Source organism: Panthera uncia, chromosome D4 (assembly GCF_023721935.1).
Source record: "Panthera uncia isolate 11264 chromosome D4, Puncia_PCG_1.0, whole genome shotgun sequence".
NCBI lineage: Eukaryota > Metazoa > Chordata > Mammalia > Carnivora > Felidae > Panthera > Panthera uncia.
Window position 1 is genome coordinate 25,661,202 of NC_064807.1, and position 23,610 is coordinate 25,684,811.

The following is a 23,610-nucleotide window of genomic DNA, read 5'->3' on the forward strand; positions in this document are numbered from 1 at the left end:
ACAGCAAAAGAAATCATCGACAAAATGAAAATGCAACCTACTAAGTGGAAGAAAACACGTGCAAATCATGTATTTGATAAGCGGTTAGTATCTAAAATATATAAAGAACTCCTACAACTCAATAGAAAAAATAACAATCTGATTAAAAAATGGACAGCCATTAAATAGAAGGAAATCTTGCCATCTGCAATAACATGGACGGACCTTGAGGGCATCACGCTAAGTGAACTAAGTCAGACAAAGACAAATACCAAAATACCACATGATCTCACATGTAGAACCTAAAAAAAAAAAAAAAAAAAAAAAATTCTCATAGAAACAGAGAACAGATTGGTAAGGCAAGAATAAAAGTGGGGGGGGGGCAAAATGGGTGAAAGTGGTCAAAAGGTAAAAACTGCCAGTTATAAAATAAGTAAGTCCTGGGGATGTAATGCACAGCATAGGGACTATAGTTAATATATAAATACTATATTTCATACCTGAAAGTTGCTAAGACAGTAGCTCTTAAAAGTTCTCATCTCAAGAAAAACAAATTTATAACTATGTGGCAATAGATGCTAACTAAACTTCTCAAAGGGATCATTTCACAATATATACCAATATTGAAGCATTAGGTTATACATCTGAAATTAATAGGTTATATGTTAATTATACCTCAATTTAAAAAATGTTTGTGATTATTCTACATCTTCAAGAACTGCAACTTATAAATACACAGTATCTATTTAGTGCTTTTGATCCTGATTTTTTTCTTTGTCTGGATGGGAATGTAAATTGGTGACACCTTTACAGACAACAGGCACAAAGGCCCTTCAAAAATTAAAAATGTAAATACCATATGACCTGGCAATTCCACTTCTGGCATTAATATTACCACTTTTGCTATATTTTATTTGCATTTTCCTAGTTTATCTCTGCCCAATCATTCATTTTCAACTTTTCTTTGTCATTTAATTAATACCCTCCTCACCCCCACCACTGTGTAACTTTTTTAGGACATTTCAACTCGTAATTAGTGATGACAGACACACATTTCATGTCATTCCTTCCATCTTATTTTCTTTCTACTATTTCATGGGTTTTCTTCTTCTTCTTCTTTGCTTTCTTATTATTACTGGCTTGGTTGATTTCTCCACATTTTTTTCTCCATTATTGGAAGCTCTCTGTTGTACTCTTCAATTCACTTCCCATCCTCATCGTTATGATTAATTGGTATTTCTCTGATACTGTATCAATAACTAAGCAATCCCATCAAGATAAGTTAACCTTCACGTCTCCCATATCACCCCCTTTAGAACATTTTTACTTTTGACAGATTTTATAAATTTCAAGACTTCTACCTTGAGATCTTTTTCCTCATTTATTTTTCTCACAGAGGGTTCAGGGATAATATAATTCTGAATTCTACATACACAAAGTGTATGGCAGTGACAAACAAACGACACACTTCGCAAAAGACATTTGGCTGTCCTCTAGCTTCCTGTGCCACCGATGAGAAGTCCGACACTAATCCACCCTTCTCACGTGCAGAACAACACAGTGATTAAGAGCATGCAGTCTGCAACCAGACTACCTGGATTTGAATTCCAACTTCACCACCTACCAGATGCGTGATCCTGGGCAGATTACTAAAGCACTGATGCCCTCTTTTTCTCTTCTGTAAAATGGATTCTGTTGTATGGATTAAGAGTACCACATGTGTTAGCACTTAGAACAAGGCCCAGCGCACGGTAAATACTCAATAAACGTTAGCTGCTGTAATATTAACATTATTTATGTAACCAGTTCTTTTAAAGTGGAAGTATGTTAAGATTTTCTCTTTATATTTGAAACTCAAGTATTTCACTGGTACATACAACAGATTCCTATCTTCTTTATTTCTTCCTAGGAATCACTGAGCCATTTTAATCTGAAACTTCAAACTCCCCCAGGGGCTCCTAGGTGGCTCAGTGGGTTAAGCGTCAGACTGTTGATTTTGGTTCAGGTCAAGATCCAAGGTCATGGGATCTATGCGTGGAACATGCTTAAGATTCTCTCTCTCGGGGCACCTGGGTGGCTCAGTTAAGTGTCCAACTCTTGATTTCGGCTCAGGTCATGATCTCCAGATTCAAGTCCCATATGGGGCTCTGTACTGACAACGCGGAGCCCGCTTGGGATTCTGTCTCCTGTCTCCTTCTCTCTCTCTGCCCTTCCCCCACTAGCGCTCACTCATGCATGCTCTATCTCTCAAAATAAAAATAATGACTCTCTCTCCTCTGTCCCTCTCCCCAGCTCACCCTCTCTTTCTAAAAAGAAAAAAAAAGCGGGGGGGGGGGGGGGGGGGGGGGAAGAAACTTCAAACTCCTCCAGATACACAAAACTCATAATAATGGTTGACTACAGTAAGGTTCCAGCTGAAGTCAAGGGCACATTAGATTTATTGAAGTGTTCTAATTTTATAAAAGACAATGTATTCTATTACTTTTTAAATGATAGTTAATTATGATCACAATGGAAGAGTGACATTTTAAAATTCCAACTATCAAAAAAACCATTTGAACCAAAGAGGTTGCCCTACTAAGAATCAATCAAATGAGGTAACTCAGACTGAATATACCACAATCTACTCGACCTGACATTTTGGCTATATTTGAGTAATTGATATTGTCATTAGCCAAAGGATAAACCTTTATATACATAAAAAATATGCCAAGAACTGTCAATCTTGTCACTTGAATACAGACCACCAAAATATTAAATTGCCATGGTGATGGCAAAATCCAATGGCAGTGGCTTCTAACAATATCTAAGTAAAAGCCAAAGTCACATTGAGTGGATGCTAAATGACAAGTACAGATACAAAAAAAGACAAGGTGTTTTGGTCCCTATTCATCAAATGTATGATGAACCACAGATTCATGAAATTTTCAAGTTGAAGCTAATACCCTCATTTAACAAGGAAGGGGGACAAAAAAAGTTTAAAATGGAACTTGAATAACCTACAGCCACCTATCACAAGTTGCATACGTTATCTGGACTGAGTGACTGTATGGAGAAAAAAATGCATGCTTATCATATGGCTAGTACAACAATAGAGATTTATACTAAAAATAGGAAGATCAGATTGTTGGTCTAGGAGATAATGGTAGCCACTTGAGTCTGCATCCCTACACACATCCTTAACACCAAAAAGTAAATAAACAAATTCAACAAGCAGCACAAATAAAACCCAGGCTTTCATCCCTACTAGAAGACGGAATATAAAAACTTTAAATCACCTGTTAAAAATGGGCAAAGATACACCAGGAAAATGGAAACAAAGTAGGAGTTGAAATCCTGAGATCAAAGTAGATTTCAGGCCAAAAAATAATAAATGAGACAAAGAAGGAACTTTATAAAGTGATCATTCACAGTAAAATATAATAATAACCAATATCTATGTACCAGATAAGACCAATCTCCTAAGTAAACCAGAAATTACAGAATACAGAAGACAGAAACATACTATCGATAGTAGACTAACACATCACTCTAGGTACACCACAAACCAAATGAACAAAAATGAAGAGATGTATACAGAAGATCTAAAGAACATAATAAGGCAAATCTTAAATACGGAACACTGTATCTTTATATATACACAGAATATGTACACCTTCTTTTAAGACCACGTGAGATAGTCACAAAAAATGATCACATATTAGATCAAAAGGAAATGTCAGAAGTTCCATAAAAGAGAAATACTAACCAACAAAACTGTCTAACCACCATGTAATAAAACTAGAAACTAAAAATAAAATTAACACTTGGGGCACCTGGATGGCTCAGTCAGTTAAGCATCTGATTTTTGATACAGGCTCAAGTCATGGTCTCACTATTGTGAAATCAAGCCCCGAGTCGGGCTCCACACTCGAGCCTGCTGGGGATTCTTTGTCCCTCTCACTCTGTCCCTCCCCCATTCGCATGTGGGCACTCTCTCTCTCTCTCAAAATAAATGAATAAACATTAAAAAATAATACTAATAAAACAAAATGAACACAAACAGGGAGGACACACATGCAGGGGGGTAGGAAGAAAGGCTGAATGAAGTGAGGAGGATATCTGCCCAAAAAGGCAGCAGAAAGATTGTAACATACACTGGAATTGATCAGGATTAAATATATTAAGGATAAGGGAAGCTCACATTCTCCACGTTGAAGGACGCTGTAAATATAGGTTAAAAAAAACACACAGAATAAAGCCTGTGGAATTGAAGGTATCAGTGTGACCTCATAGAGACTGTGTGGGAGTGTATACACATAACACATACACACAAACATAAACATATATATACATATAGAGAAACCACTACAAACGAAAATTTCTATATAAGTACTTATACACACATACAGTCCTCAGCTCTGTCTACTAAGAGGTCCAATAACAATGTACACACTATGCACACAGACCTTGGTTTTTAAGTACCATTCACCACTAAAACAAGCCGGGGCTCTTCCAAGAAATGATTGATACCAGGCTGGGGCAGGAAAAGGCAAGATGCGCCTTGAATATGTATGCCGAAAAAGCAAGGATGCCCATACAGAATGATAGGGATGTGTCCAAAGGACACCGAAGCCAGTATGAAAAGGATCCCACTGGCCAAATATTGGGCAATTTGAGCATAAAAATAAATAATGAGAGAAACAAATTACAACCTACTAAGTAAAACAGGAACCCAATCTGGATTTATATTAACATAGTAAAATCTGATGAGGAAAAGATATTTACATAGTTTCAAAGTACTTCCACCTAAAATACTTTATTAACTATAAAGAGAAAAAGGGTAACTTTATAGTGGAAAGGCTAGCAGACTCCAACTTAATCAAGTGATAAAATTATTATCATCAGTAATGGGACAAACAAAATCTGGGATGTCACCAGAGTACAACATCACTTCTATAATATTCCTGCCAAAGATACCCAACTTGAATGGAGTCACGAGGAACAAGAGACAACTCCAAGTCGAGAACTACTCTACAGAATAGGAGTTCTATAATTTTCAAAAGTGTCACGTCATGTATGTTAAGGCCTGTAAAACTGTTCCTGACTTAAAGAGTGTAGAACCTGACAACTAAATACACATGGTTTGAGCAGAATTCTCTTGCTATTATAAGGATATTATTGAGAAAATGGGTGAAACTCAAATGAAGAGTCTATGGATTAGACAGGATTCACAAATCAATTATTTCCTGACGTTGGTGGTTATATATATATTTAAAAAATGCCACTGTTTATAGAAAATATACTAAAAGTATTGTAGGGTGATGAGGTATCATTTCAGATCCTCAACATCTGGAGTCAGGGTGTAACTTTTCCGTGAATTTGAAATTATTTCAAAATAAAATATTTAGAAATAGTTGATCTTATATTAAACTAGAATCTTCTTGACATATATTTTGTGCATGTTCATTTTATGTTCCTAATGGGACCTTCATAGTTCATCCATCCATTGCCTCATTCATTTAACAAATGTTTACTAAACATCTGTTAAACGCCATAGTGTAAACATGGCAGTCAGCAACAGTGACACTGTCCCTGATCACATGGAATGTATAAACAAGGGGGAGGGGGCAGGAAAGAGATTAATAAGCTACACTTATAAACAACATAAAACTGTTATGAGCACTCCAAAGGGAAAAATTACAAGGAACATTTATCCAGGAGATTCATCCAGCCTGAGGAGTCAGGGAAGACTTCCTTAGTCAAGAGATAGCTCAGCTCAACTTCCAAGTATGGAATAACTAACGAGGGCAAGGTGGGAATGCTACAGACTAGACTCTAAAATTCTATTTTGCTGCCTGATTCCACACATGTTCAATTTATGTAAGGAGGTGGTTAAAAATCTTCATGTATCTGGGAGACATGGCTAAGGGGAGGAGCAGGGAGAAGGAAGGGTTAGGGGGTAGGATGAGAAAAAGAGTGCAGAAGTGCCAGGGAGGGAGCTTGCCAAGGAAAGTTCCAAGTTACTAAAATGCAAGACTGCCATCTAGTGGTAATTTGAGCAAACCCCTTTCAATTAAGGGGGGGGTGTGTGGAGAAAGAAATGGATTACAACAGATGTGACATTATTATACAGTGATATAAATTCTCAAATAAAATTCACAAATAAGATCATTCACTTGTGAGAAAACTATTTAACAGAATCACCTAAAATATCCCCAGGAAAAGGGCAATTTAAGAAACAAAAACAATAGTAATTCTGCCCCTTTTGGGGGCACTGTCAAAGAATAAGCCATCTTTGGACATATTTGCTTAGAACCCAACACTAAAACCCCAGACCAATCCAAAAAAAAGATGTCCCAATCAAAAAAAAGAAAAGAAATAAAATTAATTAAAACTAATATTACTTCTGAATTTCAGTCATGGATGGCAATTAAACAAATCCTTTCAGCTGAACAAGATTCTACTGCAAATATTTTGTCATCAGTACCATCCCTGAAGTGAATTCAAAATTCACCCCAATGACAACATCAACTACATAGCTAGTTGCAATTTCTTAAACTGCTGAATTCCAGCTTACTAAAATATTAGTCCCTTCTTTCTACTGATGTTAAGACAAACCAAGATTTCCTTTATGTTGTACGAAACAAACCTAATGACAGAGTTTCACTTAAAAAAATTATATCTGCCTAAGAGCTCATTTCACAACTATAACCAACTTCCTAGTTAAATACTTACAAGTATATGGCAATAAAAAGAAATCACAAGAGATCACTTCTTGTCAGAATTTGGGAGAAATCTCTACTAAACTTAAGGCAGATGGAACAGGACTGAGAAAATCCAATGCACAATATGCCTCATGCTCTATTTTTTTATATACATATTTTGGATTTCCACAATGAAACAAGTGTTGCACTACACCTTAAATAGTAACAGACAGAACAATCAAGAAGCACAAAAATAGCATAAAAATCTAAATGTATCAATTACAAAAGAATTTTAAGTTAAAAGCACGTTAAAGACAAGGGTCAAACAATAAAATGCAACCTCTATTTATAAGAAACAAAGATGTATCAAGCAAATTTAAACCAAACCATTGTAAAAATAGAATTCAAGGTTAAATATACTTAAGTATGACTATTTTATACTGTTAAATGGTATATACAAAATAAATATGGAAAAGTTATAAACTGTGTGCCAAATAATGCTGCTTAAACAGAAAAAAATATATACGTTTTCGTAAATGAGGACTGGACAGAAGCACAACAGAACTGAAAGACAATTTTTTTAAGTCTTAGGCAGATAGGGTAAAAAATAAATAAGGACACCAAAAGCTGAATAAATGGATTTATAACACTAAACTAACAATGTATATGAAATTATGCTTCCAGCAGAGAATATATATTATTTTCCAAGTGCCCATGAAAACAAAAACTGACCAGATAGGAAGCTTAAAAAACTGTTCCAAATCATAAATTTTATATGTATGTGAACAAGATTCATTAAAACCTGAAAGTAATGAGAAAAATTTTTATCAAAATAATCTAACCAACCACGAATATAACAAATGTCTTCCGAAATAATTCTTGCATCAAAAAGGATACCAACACTACATACAATTAGAGGCAACCTACAAAATAACAAGGAGTCTTAATATTAAAATCCAGAGGGGAAGGGGATACAAAATAAGTTATAATTAAGAGCAAATTCAAGCCCTAAATGCTTGATCATCAAACAAAAATAAATTTAGGTAAACAAACTAGAAGTTAAAAAGAAGAAAAAAATCAAACTGCAGAGAGGAAAAGAGAAAAGTTAATTTTAAAACTTTTAATGGAAATAAGGAATAAAACCAAGAGCTAGGTTTTTAAAACACTAAATTATGTTTTAAGCACACACGCAAGGGAACGAAGCAAGAGAACAGGCAGCACACACAGTGCAGACATCATACAGAAATCCCTGCTAGTGAATTCTGAAAATCTAAATGTCATTTATATAATAAAATGTAAATCATCACGACTGCCACAATAAGAAATAGAAAACTAGACTACACCAAGTCACGGAAATCTGAAGAAGTTATCCAGACTCTCCTCCCACCGAAAAAGGAATACGCAGACAGTTCTAGAGGTGCGTTCTTTCCGAATTTCATGAAGACATGTATATGCTATTTAAGCTGTTCCAGAACACAGGGTGGGGAAATAAAAGCTTTTGTATTTAAGTGTTCAAAGTTAGCATCAGCTTGTTTGCAAAACTGGCCAAAGACAACCCCCCAAAAAAGAAACGGACTTGTCTAACTTACAACCAATGATGTAAAGCCTTTAAACAAAATACTAACAAATCAAAAATAGTTGTATATTAAAAGATTAACTCCCATGGCAAAGTGGATTTATTTCTGAAACCCAAGGATGATTTGATATTAGAAATATTATTAATACAATACAGCACATTAATAGCTCATATTATTATATGGGCACATCACATTAATAAATGCAAAAATAAAATACTTTCAGTTTTTAAAACTTAGTAAAAGTAGAAATTTAAAAAAAAAATTTTTTTTATTTTTGAGCGACAGAGAGCATAAGCAGGGTACGGGCAGAGAGAGAGGGAGACACAGAATCTGAAGGAAGCTCTAGGCTCTGAGCTGTCAGCACAGAGCTGGACACAGGGCTCGAACCCACAAACCGCGAGATCATGACCTGAACCGAAGTCGGACACTTAACCAACTGAGCCATCCAGGCGCCCCAAAATAGAAATTCTTTACTATGAGAAAGAATCTGTATCTCAAAAAAAGAGCTAGTGTATTTAATGTAAATACTAGCAGCATTCACATTAGAGTCAAAACAAGGATGTCCAATGTCTCCTTTTTATTGTAAACATTCTCAAAATTATATCCAACAGCTACAAAACAATGAAAGATACACGATATAACTACAGATAAGGAAAAATTCTAGGGACCTAGCAAGAAAATCCGCAGTATCAACTCACAAACAATGAAAACTAGTAAGAACGTTCAGTAAAGAGGTCAATTTTCAAGTGAACATATAAAACTTGACAGCTTTCTTAATTATAAATAACAAACCTGAAAATGTTTGAAAGTACTCTTTCAAAACAGACGCCAAAAGAAAATACATAAAATACTTAAGAATGGAAAAAAAAATGAACAAAACTAACAAAAAGAAAACTAAATAGCGGCACCTGGGTGGCTCAGTCAGTTAAGCATCCACCTCTTGATTTCAGCTCAAGTCATGATATCACAGTTCATGTTTTTGAACCCTACCTCTGCTATCAGCGCAGAGCCTGCTTGGAATTCTGTCTCCCTCTCTCTCTCTCTCTCTCTCTCTCTCTCTCTCTCTCTCTCTCAAGAAATAAAAATAGGGGCGCCTGGGTGGCTTGGTCAGTTAAGCGTCTGACTTCGGCTCAGGTCACGATCTCACGGTCCATGGGTTCGAGCCCCACGTCGGGCTCTGTGCTGACAGCTTAGAGCCTGGATGCTGTTTCAGATTCTGTGTCTCCCTCTCTCTCTGCCCCTCCCCTGTTCATGCTCTGTCTCTCTGTCTCAAAAATAAATAAACGTTAAAAAAAAAAAAATTAAAAAAAAAAGAAATAAAAATAAACTTAAAAAACTGTTTAAAAAAAACTAAACTTAAGTGAGGGCAGAAGAAAATGAATAAACAAAACTATACACCATGTTCCTAAGCAGTGAGACTTAATATAAAAAATTCCATTTCTCTCAGATTATTCTATGAGTTTAATGTAATTGAAATCTTTTGGCACTTAATAAAACTATTCTGAATAATATTTAGAATAAACAATTCTGGAAAAATAGGTAGAAAAATTCAATTGTTTTTGAAAAAGACTACAGGATGTTAAGCTGTATTATCAAGTCAGTTACACAGCAAAGGATGTTACACTAGACAGAAACGTCAGGATCATTAAATTCAAGTGGTACCAGAGCAACAAACAGCCTCCCCCCAAAATGCTAGTCCATAGCTTCTGAGAACTGTATTGTTTCAAACCAGAGGGGACAAATAATATGACTAGGAGGTCAAAGTAATTCAACCCAGATTCAAAAAGTTAGGAACTACGAGCAAGTCAGAGTGATATCTTACCAACCAGCTTCCAATCTGTGTTTGCTAACTAGAGCATTTTCTTTTCTTTTTTAATATTTATTTATTTTTGAGAGAGAGAGAGAGACAGAATGCAAGCAAGGGAGGGGCAGAGAGAAGGAGACACAGAATCCAAAGCAGGCTCAAGGCTCTGAGCAGTCAGCACAAAGCCTGACACAGGGCTTGAACTCATGAACCACGAGATCATAACCTGAGCCGAAGTCGGACGCTTAACCAACTGAGCCACCCAGGCACCCCATAACCAGAGCATTTTCTATATGAGCTACCACAGAGCAGCCATTCACAATGTCTTCTAAGTGATGTTTCCTCTCCATTTGTTACTAGTGGGTCAGGAACAGAGTTGCAAATGAGGCATAAATGTAAACATTTAACAAATAACTCAATTTAGCAACACCATTTTAAATCTCTTTGGAGAAAGAATGGGTTCAGTTGTAGCTGCTTAACTACTAACAACAGGATTAAGTTAGACCCCAAATTCACAGAATTTACCAAAATAAATCCTGGATGAAGTTAAATATAAACACCGAAAGCATATTATCAAATGCACTTCAAAAAGGTTGACCTAATTTAACACTCCTACCAGCACAGTAAGTATCCTTTTCCCTAGTTTTCAGCAACATCTGTTCATTTGCTTTGAGAAATTCTACTTAGAGAAATTTATGGCAAAGCAATAATTGTAAACATACACAAAAGCAAACAAGTAAGGGTATCAACAGCACAGCTTATAATTTTGAAATGTTGAAAAAGACTTAATAAAATCCCGAACTGTACATTACTCAATAGAATATTATATAAACATTAGTAATGATGTCACTGAAAATACTGAATGGCATGAGAATAGTTTCGGGTGAGTTCTCATACTCTAACCCCAATCTATGAAAGGATAAAATTTCATTTTAAAATTATGTGAATGTAAGTCTGAGGATTACAAAATGCTAATTAGTGGATTTTCTCCCCTTCTTACATTCTTCTCTAAACAATTTTTAATTTACCAAATCCCCACATTAAAGATCCACTGCTTGGTTATCAGAAAAATAAACATATTTACAGCTGGCAGACAGAGGAATTCCACTTCTGTAGATTTGTAACTAAATAATTACAGACACAAATATTTCGTACAATAATGTTGATCTCAGCATTATTTAAAATAGAAAATAATTAGAAGCAGCTTAAATGTACAACAGAAAAAGGTTTGGATAAATAAGTTACAGTACCTCTTGTAGGATGTCCATTATACTCTGTTTTGGAGAAATATTTCATGACCAGAAAAAAATGTTAACAATCTAATGTTTGCTTAACATACAGACTATGAAACTGCATGGGACACAAGGCTTATTTTTTAAAATAAATACAGAATTATGTAGATGTGGAAATCACATATTGCCATATAAAAAAGGCTGGAAGGACACAACAATATTAAAGTGGCTGTCTCTGGATGATGCACTATGGATGGTTTTAATTTTCTTAACACCATTCTGTTACCCAAATTCTCTATAAAGTGAGTTTGGAAAGTGTGACAGACATACAAAAATACCCAAAGGGCAAGGGCTAAGAAGCAGGGGAAATTTTAAAGTAAAGCAGCCATCTGTCCCATTGTTTTGATTTGGTTTCAGTTTGCAAGTTTCAGTTTATTTATTTTAAACTTAAAATGATACTAAAGGAAGACATTATTTTATCACATGGAAGTACTGATTTAAAAATAAAAATAGGGGCCCCTGGGTGGCTCAGTCGGTTAAGCAGCCGACTTCAGTTCAGGTCATGATCTCACGGTTCGTGGGTTTGAGCCCCATGTCGGACTCCGTGCGTCATGACAGCTCAGAGCCTGGAACCTACTTCAGATTCTGTCTCCGTCTCTACCCCTCCCCGGCTCGCAGTCTGTCTGTCTCTCTCTCTCTCTCTCTCAAAAATAAAAATTGACATTAAAAACATTTTGTAATTAAAAAAAAATAGAGAAGCACTGCTCTACAATGTAAGTTTTTAATTTTTAAAATTAAAATTATAATAAAGTTTAAAGTAGTAACAGTACTATTTTATAAAAGTGAATAAATGAATGTAGTTGTAAAGATGTCATCCACCTGCAGGCACTACAATTTGAAAATTACACTGGCTATCATTTTAGGAATAAATAGGCTTTTATATTTATATACTCTTAAGGAGCACCCAAAATACAAACATACTTCCACTTAAGTAACTGTCCTTTCCTTCTCTAAAATATTATGTCAGCACTATACTTACAAGTTAAATAAGGAAAACATGAAATTCTTTCATTTTTTACTATTATTCTGAATGAGTTTCAAATAAGGTAATTTTTTTAATTATATGAAGGTTTTAAGATCAAAAATAGGTCAAAATTGTTTTCTAAGAAATACAACATTCAATGATTACTAGTTAGGCCCCAAAATCACAAAAATAAAGAATGTGAAATAGATTTTATCAAGAATATTCACATCACTATTCATGCAAAATATAAGCACTGACTCCTTGGTCAAAATATATTTAAAATGCACTATTTAAAATTAGATTACTTAAAACGTTTAAAAACTTTAAATAATTTTATAACTAACCTAGATATTATGCTACATAATCTTCCTTTCATTATTGCATTAAATTAGTGAATCTGATTAAAGCTTTTATCCCAAACATGTAACCATCTAGAGTGTATAATTTCCTATTTCCCACATAAATAATGACAACTGAGAACAGCCTGCCTCTTCAACTCTTGAAAACTCTAATTCTTAGAAACGCCCCTTAAAAAGCACCATCATATTCATGCCTTTAACAACTTTAATACTTTTGCTAGTGTGCTCTACACACACTAGAGTTTTTAAAAAATTGTTTCATGAGAAAAACAGTAGAGAAAACCAATGAAACAAAAAGCGGGTTCTTTGAAAAGGTCAGTAAAATTAACAAGGTCAATAGAGCTGACAATTCTAGCAGGATTGACAAAGGAAAACAAAGAGAAAACACAAATTACTAGTACCAGAAATGAAGCAGGGGTGTCACAACGGACCCTGCAGACCTCAAGAGGACAGAAAGGGAATACTGTGACCAACTCTACACAGACATTTGACAATTCAGAAGAAATGGATCAATTCCTAAAAGGCACAAACTACCACATACCACAACTCACTCAGTAGAGAATAATCTGAATAGCCCTACAACTATTAAATTTAATTTGTAACTTAAAGACTATCAAAAGGGGCATCCAGGTGGCTGGGCCGGTGGAGTGTCAGACTTCAGCTCAGGTCACGATCTCACAGTTTGTGGGTTGGAGCCCCACATCAGGCTCACTGCTGTCGGTACAGAGCCTGCTTGGGATTCTCTGTCCCCTCCTCCCCCCACCGCCCTTCCCCTGCTGGCACATAATCTCTCTCTGTCAAAAATAAACAGTTAAAAAAAAGTAAAACTAAAGACTCTCAAAAAAGAAATCCTTCCAGACCCAGATGGCTTCATTGGAGAATTCTACCAAATGTTTAAGAAGTAATACCAAATTTGGGGTGCCTGAGTGGCTCAGTTGGTTAAGCATCCAACTTTCAATTTCGGCTCAGGTCATGATCTCCCAGTTTGCAAGACGGAGCCCACATCAGGCTCCGCACTAAGCACAGAGTCTGCTTAGGATTCTCCCTCTCCCTCTCTCTCTGCTCTTCCCTCCATTCCCCGCCCCCAAATAAATAAACTTTAAAAAAAAAGTAACATGAAATCTACACAGGCTCTTCCAGAAAATAAGATAATAATTTCCCAGCCCATTTTATGAGGTCAGTGTTACCATGATACCAAAACCAGATACGGTACCAAAAATAAAACAAACCAAAAAAGCAACTATAGCTTGATATCCCTCCTGAACATATAAATACAAATTTCTTAACAAAATGTTAGCAATTATCCACAATGACCAAGTGGGGTTTATTCCACAGATTTAAAAATGCTGATTCAATATTCAAAACTCAATGAAATAACACCATATTAACAATTTACAGACAGAAGATCACATGATCAAATCAATTGATGGAGATGAAACATATGACAAAGTTCAATGCCCACTCATGACAAAAAAAGAAAAAAAAAAGCCTCAGCAAAGTAGTAATAGGAGGAAACCTCCTCAACTATATTTTAAAATTTATAGAAAATGACTACTAACATCGTACTGAAAAGTGACTAATAAAGGAGAAGCACAAGGCTTTGTGGTGGCGGGAGTATTCTGTACCTTGACTGTGGTGACAACTTCAGGAATCTACAAATGTAATAGAATGGCATGAAACTGCACCCACACTGTACCAACATCAAATCCTGACTCTGGGATGGTCAGTTACTGAAGATGTAGCCACTGGAGAAAATTCAGTGAAGAGAACGTGAAACCTTTCTGGAACTTCCATTATATATATTCACTTTCTATGAGACTATTCAAAATTAAACATTTTTAAAGACTGCTTTATGTAATTCTCTTCTAGATGAGCTGACACTGAAAACTTGATTTTAAGCAGGATAAGTAATAAATCTTTAGTTGTATTTAATTTGGATGAAATCAAAGATGCTCTTTACATTTTAAAGAGCTTTTCACCAACAAAGCAATGCACAGGTTTATTCCCAATTTTGCATTAATAAGTATCCGAATTTTGAGAACTAGAGAAAACAAAAGAACAATGAACCTTTTTTAAACACGTTAATAATTAGAAGAAAAAACAAAGCCTTATGTACTATAGTTACAATGCCTGCATATCATCTACACTGGGGGGAAAAACATGTCTTACCATAATTAAATTGACTGTTGGACTTTTCACAGTTAATGATGTTAAACCTGTAAGCAACACCTGGTCGCATTCCACTGACTTCAAAGTAAAACCACTGATGATAATGATTGCTATTTATATCTGAGTTCAGAATAAGATCATATTCATTTCTGAAAATAGAAAATAAAGAAATCTGATGAAAATTAGGGAAATATCTGTGTACAGACAAAGTGAGAACATTTTAAATGACTTACTTTCTAATTTGAATTACTTTGCGCAGATTCCCAGATTCAAATTTGGAGTTAAACTTCAAAATATCTCCTTCTTCTGGAATAGTGTAACTAAATAAAAGTATTCAAGTAAGTATTATAAAATACACTGCAATTAAATAGGTAAACAAAAAATTTAAAATAAAACTACACTACAAATTAAAAATATACCACTATTGCCACGTCCCCCCCTTCTTTATTTTTAAACCAAAGAATGTAACGAACACAAGCAAAACACGAACTCTGGTTAACATTTATAGACTTAAAAATTACAATTACAAGTAGAGACTGAATATTAATCGCAAATAAGAAATTCTGCCCCACTAAATAAACGTCATTCCTAAATACCAATAATCAAATAAAAAGACTAGATGTATTTTTAAAAAGGCATATGACCAGTGCTGAGTAGCAATAATTCTAATTAAACTATGCAGTTCTCAGATTAAATTTGCAGAGCTATATTAGATATAGATACTAGCTTATTTAATTAGTGCCAGGAAGGTGAAAGTACTGTCTTCACTTTACATATTCACTACTTTAGTATTTACTGAATGCCTACTAGGTACCAGATTCGGTTTTAGTTGTCTGTCTGTGTCTCTGATTAAATACAAATTTTTGCTCTTCTGGAGCTTACATTCTAACAGAGGGAAACTCAGACCTTAAGAAGCTCAATGATTTTGTCCAAAGTCATTTCAATTAGAAATAGCAATGGTATATGTATGCCACGCTCAGGGTTCCTGAGTTTCTGTTTTCACCACATCTGCCTGATCTGACACCAAATTATAAACAGTGAAATAACTAAGACATTTTGAATAAGGTACATTTGGTTTTCATTTTTAAAAGTATTATTTCAAATTCAGTCACTAGCTTTGACATAATTTTTACCCTTATTTCTTTACCTTTAAAGATAATGATCTTTAAAAAGTGTTTTATTTCCTCCAAAAAGACCAGTAAGATCTGAAATGTCCATCAGAATATTAGAATGTTGAGAGATGGGGAAACCCACTGAGGGCTAATTACATTTCTTGTATAAAGAGGCAAATGACTAAATAATAGTCACATTCATCATTTCTAATTTTCACTTACTTAAACCCTAAAATGTGCTGATAACAGTGATAACCCTAAATTGTGAATAACACTAATGCATCAAGCATCATAAACACATGGGCTTCAAAGATCAGGAAAGTAATATAAAGGACTGATGCACATTGTAAGCAGTAAAAGGCGACAAAGACTAGTGGGGACTATGGAGACATTAGCAAGCACATGTCCCTTCTTTTTTTAAAACGGATGGTAATTTGTTGTCCTAAGGAAACGAAGGCTCAATATTGTCAATAGGACAAAATTGCAGCATTTCATGTGACATTTCCACTCTCTAAAATGGAGGTAATTTCACGTTTTTTAAAAACACAGCATCAGTTTGTGACCTTTCCCTTATCGAACCCATTAAGTCCACCTAAGAACAAACAAAAGCCTGTGATACATTCAATTTAATATGATTTACTATTACATTACCATTATGTCCCTGCTAAAAGATGAAAACATAGCAAGGGCAAACTAGGTGGAAGTTAGCTATATTTTTTTATTTTTAAAAATAACACTGAAATCTTAGAGTACTAATAAAACTAATAAAACTAAAAACAACAACAGACTTACTTTGGGTTATCCAAGTCATATACCACTCGATCTATGATATCACTCTGATGTATTAACCTCTCAATATCTTGGGCAATTTTTGTCCTGAAATCACAAAAGAGAAGCATGACCACCAAAATTCATTATTATAGGCCAAGGCACAACTTTCTCCAAAATAAGTTTGGAATGAAAAAATGTAAAAGGATAACACTTTCTTAAAATAAAAATGATCATTCATATCAATATGTCGCAAGACAGTATCTGTATTATTAAAGCCCAAATTCTGAAAATAACCATGTAGAATACAGTTACAAGTTCAATACCTTAAAAATAAATTTTGAGGGGTGTCCAGGTGGCTGAGACAGTTAGCACCTGACTCTTGGTTTCGGCTCAGGTTATGATCTCACAGCTTCATGGGTTTGAGACCCACATTGGGCTCTGCACTGGCAGTGCTTGGGATTTTCTCTCTCTCTGACCCTTCCCAATTCAAGCTGTCTCTGTCTCTCTCAAAATAAATAAATAAACTTTATTTAAAAAAATCTTGAATGTCTTATTTATGACTTTCGACATCAAAATGGTAACAAGCCACTCTGTAGACGAAAAGCAAATAATTTTACATATATAAGAACAGCATTATTAGAAGCAGTAAAGATCCAAAAAGCCAAAAATTATATATGAAGATTCTTAAAAGCCACCATTGCCGGAATGTTGCTAAAATGCAACTGGCAACCAGCATGCGCATTTGTCAGAATCAGTGCTCTCTTCTGTGAACGGAGAGGAAATGTGGAGGAGAAGGGGACACTTGTGTCAGGAGGCAGAGCATGGACCCTGCATCTCCAGGATTCTCTAGGCCTGAGAATTCTCTAGGCCTCCCCCTGAATCAGTCCAATGAAATGGTCACCAACTGGAAAATTCCTAGAATCCTGCCACTATCCTAGAAAAAGGAGTCACAGACAGATTCCACCATCTTCCCTGTCCATAATTAAGCCAAGGAAGGCAACAATCACTGAAGGTGTCACCAAGGGTAACCAAACCAGAACAAATGTAGGTCATACAGCCAGGTGCCTGGAACTCCAGGTAGACTGGCCACAACGCTCATACTGGGAAGATGCCTACTGCTGTTATAGTCACAGTATCACTTGTCATATTATCACTTATTCTTTTTTTTTTTTTTTTTTTTTTTTTTTTTTTGAGAGAGAGCTTGAGCGGGCAAGGGACAGAGAAAGAAGGAGAGAGACAGAATCTCAAGCAGGCTTGGCACCAACAGCACAGAGCCCGATGCGGGGCTCAAACTCCTGAAACTGTGAGAATCATGACCTGAGCCAAAATCAAAATCAAGAGTCAGATGCTTAAGCGACTGAGGCACCTAGGCGCCCCTATCACTTATTCTTAAAGAGGAAGCCGATTATATGAACGGCTTTAAATTTCAAATTTGTCTGTTTCAGGTAAAGATTGGTAATACAGATTGAAACTGTGGTTTATTGATTTATTGTTAGAACAGAGTGAGGAAAGTTGCCAAAATGGTTATAATAAAATCTTAAAAATACACTAAACACTGAAAGTCTCCTGAACTTCAGGTAGATGTGAAACTAGTCTCCTGCACCAAAGATACTTCTTTGTGATTAAGCAGTCTTAACTCTCATATAGTTCAGAATTATCTCTAACAATATCAGTATAACTTTGACTTCAGAATAAGCTAAGAACCTATTCTGATAAAAAGCTAATAGTTATCAGGAAAACATTAAAAGGTGTGATAGTTAAATACAGAAAAAATATTAAAGAGGTACAACTCTAAATTTATTTTTAGTTTTATTCTACAAAAAATAACTCTTCACTGACAAGCAGTCTATCAAGAAAAAGACCCAGTATCAAAGGATTAAGATATAAATCTTTGATTTACATTCAGTGTCATAACTTTCAAATGCCAAATTCTTTCTAAAGAAACATTTTTAAAAAGTTATTAATTGCAATAATAAACAAGTCCAAAATTTATATTGCCCAGACCTTTGACAATAAAAGAGGTAGCACTCACATACATTCAGATATACCATACCAAAAAAAAAAAATGTGAGTATTCAAGTATGGGTGAATGACTAAATAAATCCTAATTATATCCATTTGTTAGAATATATCCATTTGTCAGAATAATTTATTAAATAAGGCTGAAACATACCACAAATGTGCAAATACGAATACTTACAAAAGTCTGGGTTTTTTTTTTTTTTAAAGGAAAATGGTATTAACAGGCTGATACAACACCTCAGTTCCACAGCAATGCTCCATAATATAAAACAGGGTCAGAACAGCACAGACAGCCACAGGTCAGCCATGTGTACCCGTGAGATGGATGGATAGTGTGTGGAACACTGCAGGGCCCAGGCTCTGTCTGAAAACAAACTGACTGATGCCAGGTAGGAACTAGATACTAAGGTTGTTATACCAGTTTTTCAAGAAACATCAGAAACTTGGATTTCTATGAGGAATCTCCCAAATTTTAAATGCAAAAGTCAGTAAAAACAAAACAAACAAACAAACAAAGTCTGCAAAGTGAAGCCAAAATCATGTTCAAGTTAATATGGCCTACAGGCCACTCGTTCTCAACTTCTGACACTGTATTTTAGGGTACATAGTGGCCCATGTATATTAGACTAGACCTAAAATTAACACTTTAGGAAATTACCTGCCCTTCCAGGAGCCCCCATTAATAAAGAGGAAGGTCAATCTTTTATTCAGACATGGATTTGGGTGAATCACCACAACTTCCATAAAAATAATGTCAATCCTTCCTCCCTTTCCCTCACCGGCCTATTAAAATACATGACTCTCCAGTCAAAACAAAACAATAAATATTTTCCAGATACCCTCGGGGACTATAATCTCAAATTTACTGACCTCCAATAGCTAGCAAAGACTTGGCCCAGAAGACAATAATTTATGCAGTCTGAACAATGTCCAGTGCATTCAGTCCAGTAAATGCTCTAAAGTTCGCAGGACATGCGGCCACCAGTGAAACTTTCCTTTGTTAGTTAGGTTTCCACCAGTACAGGGCAGTCTTACAGGAAACAATTTCATACATCTCACAGCTATATTTTCTGTACGAATATTATGGGCAATGTTGTTCATTACATAACTATTCCCGAGGGTCCACAGAAGATGATCTTCTTTATAGAGAACATGGTTTAACCATATGTACATGATAACTATATATAAATGATTAACAGGGTAGGCTCATGACCTAGACCAGAGTTTGACTCTTGGCTCTGCCACTTACTAGCAGTGTAACCTTGGATAAGTTAACTCAAGAATCCTAAGCTTCAGCATAGTCTTCTATAAAATAAGAGAAAGAATAGTAATTTCCTCATAGAGCTATTATACCATGAAATGGCACACTCTATATACACATATACATTCCATACGAAGTACTTGTTACTTAGTACTATGTCTGGCCTAAAAAAAAAACACTCAATGTAAGTTATCTGCTGCTGTGCCAGTACTAAGATTTCTGCTACTGTCTCCATTCCATAAGTACTTATGTTCCCCCAAGCCATTCTAAACTTAATATAAAGAAATCCAGGGGTTTGCTTTCCTTATTTTGCTTTTGCCACAATTCTTTCACCTACTTTTCAATTTTAAATTTCTGAACAGGTAATATATTGACATGGAGCAAAAATCATATGCTACATAAAAGTATAAAATGGAGACTCTCACTTTCTATACAAGCCATATCCTCCATCCATCCAGTTAACTACTTTTATTGCTCTCCCTCCACTAGCATCTTACAGCTTTTTCCATCAGTATATACAGATCTTTTTGTTTTTTTAATCACTGCATAGTATTCATACGTAAGATATACCATAATTTATTTAACTAGTTTGATTGGTGGGCACAATGCCATAACAAAAAACTTTGAACACCATTTCACAGATACGCAAATTATGTGAGTGCGTGTGTGTATGTGTGTGTGTGTGTGTGTGTGTATGTATATAATGTATATAAATTATAAATTCCCAGATGCAGGATTAACGTGTCAAAGGAAATAAGTACTGTTAATCTTGATAGACACTGTCAGGCGGCCCTCCACAAGAAGTACTATCAATTTGCAATCCCATTATTAATGTATAAGAAAACCTGTTTTGGGGGATGCAAACTGGTGCAGCCACTCTGGAAAACAGTATGGAAGTTCCTCAAAAAATTAAAAATAGAACTACCCTACGACCCAGCAATTGCCCTACTAGGTATTTATCCAAGGGATACAGGTATAGTGTTTCGAAGGGGCACATGCACCCCCCATGTTTATGGCAGCACTATCAACAATAGCCAAAGTATGGAAAGAGCCCAAATGTCCATCGATGGATGAATGGATAAAGAAGATGTTGTATATATATACAACGAAGTACTACTAGGCAATCAAAAAGAATGAAATCTTGCCATTTGCAACTATGTGGATGGACCTACAGGGTATTATGTTAAGCAAAATTAGTCAGAGAAAGACAAATGTCATATGACTTCACTCATATGAGGACTTTAAGATAAAAACAGATGAATGTAAGGGAAGGGAAGCAAAAATAACGTAAAAACAGGGACGGAGACAAAACAGAAGAGACTCTTAAATATGGAGAACAAACAGGGTTACTGGAGGGGTTGTGGGGGGGGGGATGGGCTAAATGGGTAAGGGGCATTAAGGAATCTACTCCTGAAATCATTATTGCACTACATGCTAACTAACTTGGATATTAATTTAAAAAAATAGTAAGAAATATGTGGTAGGGATGGATAAAATGCAATCAGAATTTGGTATGACATATTTAACCAGAATGACTAATATAATGTAAAAAAAAATCTTACTTTATAAAATTAATATTTACCAAGGTTGAATTGAGAACAAATCATGTTTTAGAAAGTAAGCATTTAAGGCAATATGTGCATTTACTACATGTTCATTAAAGTTTTAATTCATATTTATGTTACAGAATTTGATGAACTTACTGAAAAACAAGATATAAAATTGCTACTTTACTGGCCATAATTAGCCAAGAATGGAATTGGTTTAAAAATCCTATTCACAAAAAAAAAAAAAAAAATCCTATTCACAATAACAGAAATCCATAAAATTACTTAGGAATAAAATTCACAAAAATAGATGAGTTAAGTAAAACTACTAAAACACTTAAAATATAATAAAATCTAGAATAGAGGGAACAATTAATATTCCTAGAGATAATATTAAAAGAAAATTTATTGCAAATTGCAGTATATTACTATACATTAACAAAATACAAAATGTTAGGATAAAAAATAGTATTTATTTGTTATGTCAGAATAAATTTTCAGAACTGAAGATATTCTTTGGAAATAGTAATTGAACTTGAGAAATATTTTGCATTGTGCAGAATGGATTTTTATAGTGTACAGCCCAGCAATTCCATTTTGATATAAAATGCAAATAAATTTTCATTGAAGGAACTATGAAACATGAAAGAACATTTAAAACATAAGAATTTTTTTTCTGAAAGCAATATATTAGAAACAAACTATGTTTATCAGCAACAAAATAAATAAATTGTGAGTATACTCATACAATACTATGTATTGATTACCATGATGAACATCATAAACCTGCTATTGACTGATGAAGTTTCCAAAAGAATACTATCAGTATATTATTTACATAAAGTTTAAAAACATGAAAAACAATGCCATATAATATTTATGTATATATTTAACTATGCATATTATAAAATAATCAGAAATGTATGATAATAAGAAACATCAAATTCAACATAATTGTTATCTCTGTTAAAAGGACTTTACAAATTAAACAATGAGTGTACAGGTGTCTGGGGAAAAAAGAGAGAGAGAGAGAGAGCGACCCTGTTTCCCTCAACCTCATCAGTAAAACATGCTATCAAACTTCTAGATTTTAGGCAATTTGATATGTGGGAAATGATATCTCAGTACATTTTAATATGCATTTCTTTTATTTTGAGACAAGTTGAACATATTTCTCTGATTGTTACTGTATTTCTTTGCCATATTTTTCATTTTATTTTGATAAAAGTATTTTTGTAAAATACCTTAAATGCTTTGTAAAACAAAGCAATATGGATTATAATTTACAATGAAATACAGCTAGACAATTTTTCTAAAAACATACAGAAAGCTGGAAAGTAAAATCAAAATACTAAAAGTTATTACCTCTAAGAAATGAGACAAAGAGTGACCTTTATCCTTTCTACTTTTTCTCATGTTCTAATTTTATGGAATATGAAAACAAGAGAGATGCACCCAAAAATGCTAAGCGTACTTTATAAGAGATCAGTTTCATTTTAATTTATAAGCCAATTTAAGCCAAAAATATGGATTCAAGTAATTATCAGTATGGGATTACAATTAAAAAAAATTTTTAAGTATTTTTAAAAAATTGACATCCAAGTTAGTTAGCATATAGTGCAATAATGATTTCAGGAGTAGAATCCAGTGATTCATCCCCCATTCACATGAGTGAAGTTATATATTTGTCTTTCCCTAATTTTGCTTAGCCTAATACACTCTAGTTCCACCCACATAGTTGCAAATGGCAAGATTTCACACTTTTTGATTGCCAAGTAATACTCCATTATGTGTATATTCTTTATCCATTCATCCATTGATGGATATTTGGGCTCTTTCCATACTTTGGCTACTGTTGATAGTGCTGCTATAAACACTGGAATGCATGTACCCCTTCAAAACAGCACATCTATATCCTTTGGATAAATACCTAGCAGGGCAATTGCTGGGTCATAGGGTAGTTCCATTTTTAATTTGTTTGAGGAACCTCCATACTATTTTCCAGAGTGGCTGCACCAGTTTGCATTCTCACCAGCAGTGCAAAAGGGTTCCTCTTTCTCTGCATCC

At 34.7% G+C, this 23,610-nt stretch overlaps 1 protein-coding gene across 6 annotated transcripts in view; it reads right to left on the reverse strand.

Moving 5' to 3' along the window:
- The window catches only part of AGTPBP1 (ATP/GTP binding carboxypeptidase 1), a 160,398-nt gene that overhangs the window by 35,150 nt on the left and 101,638 nt on the right, over window positions 1–23,610 (reverse strand). For all 6 annotated transcript variants that reach the window (XM_049653537.1, XM_049653190.1, XM_049653318.1 and 3 more), the window contains 3 exons: window positions 16,735–16,818; window positions 15,064–15,150; window positions 14,831–14,979 (listed from right to left, as the gene is read on the reverse strand). In XM_049653537.1, the coding sequence (XP_049509494.1) occupies window positions 14,831–14,979; window positions 15,064–15,150; window positions 16,735–16,818 (320 nt within the window). The remainder of the gene's footprint in view (window positions 1–14,830; window positions 14,980–15,063; window positions 15,151–16,734; window positions 16,819–23,610) is intronic.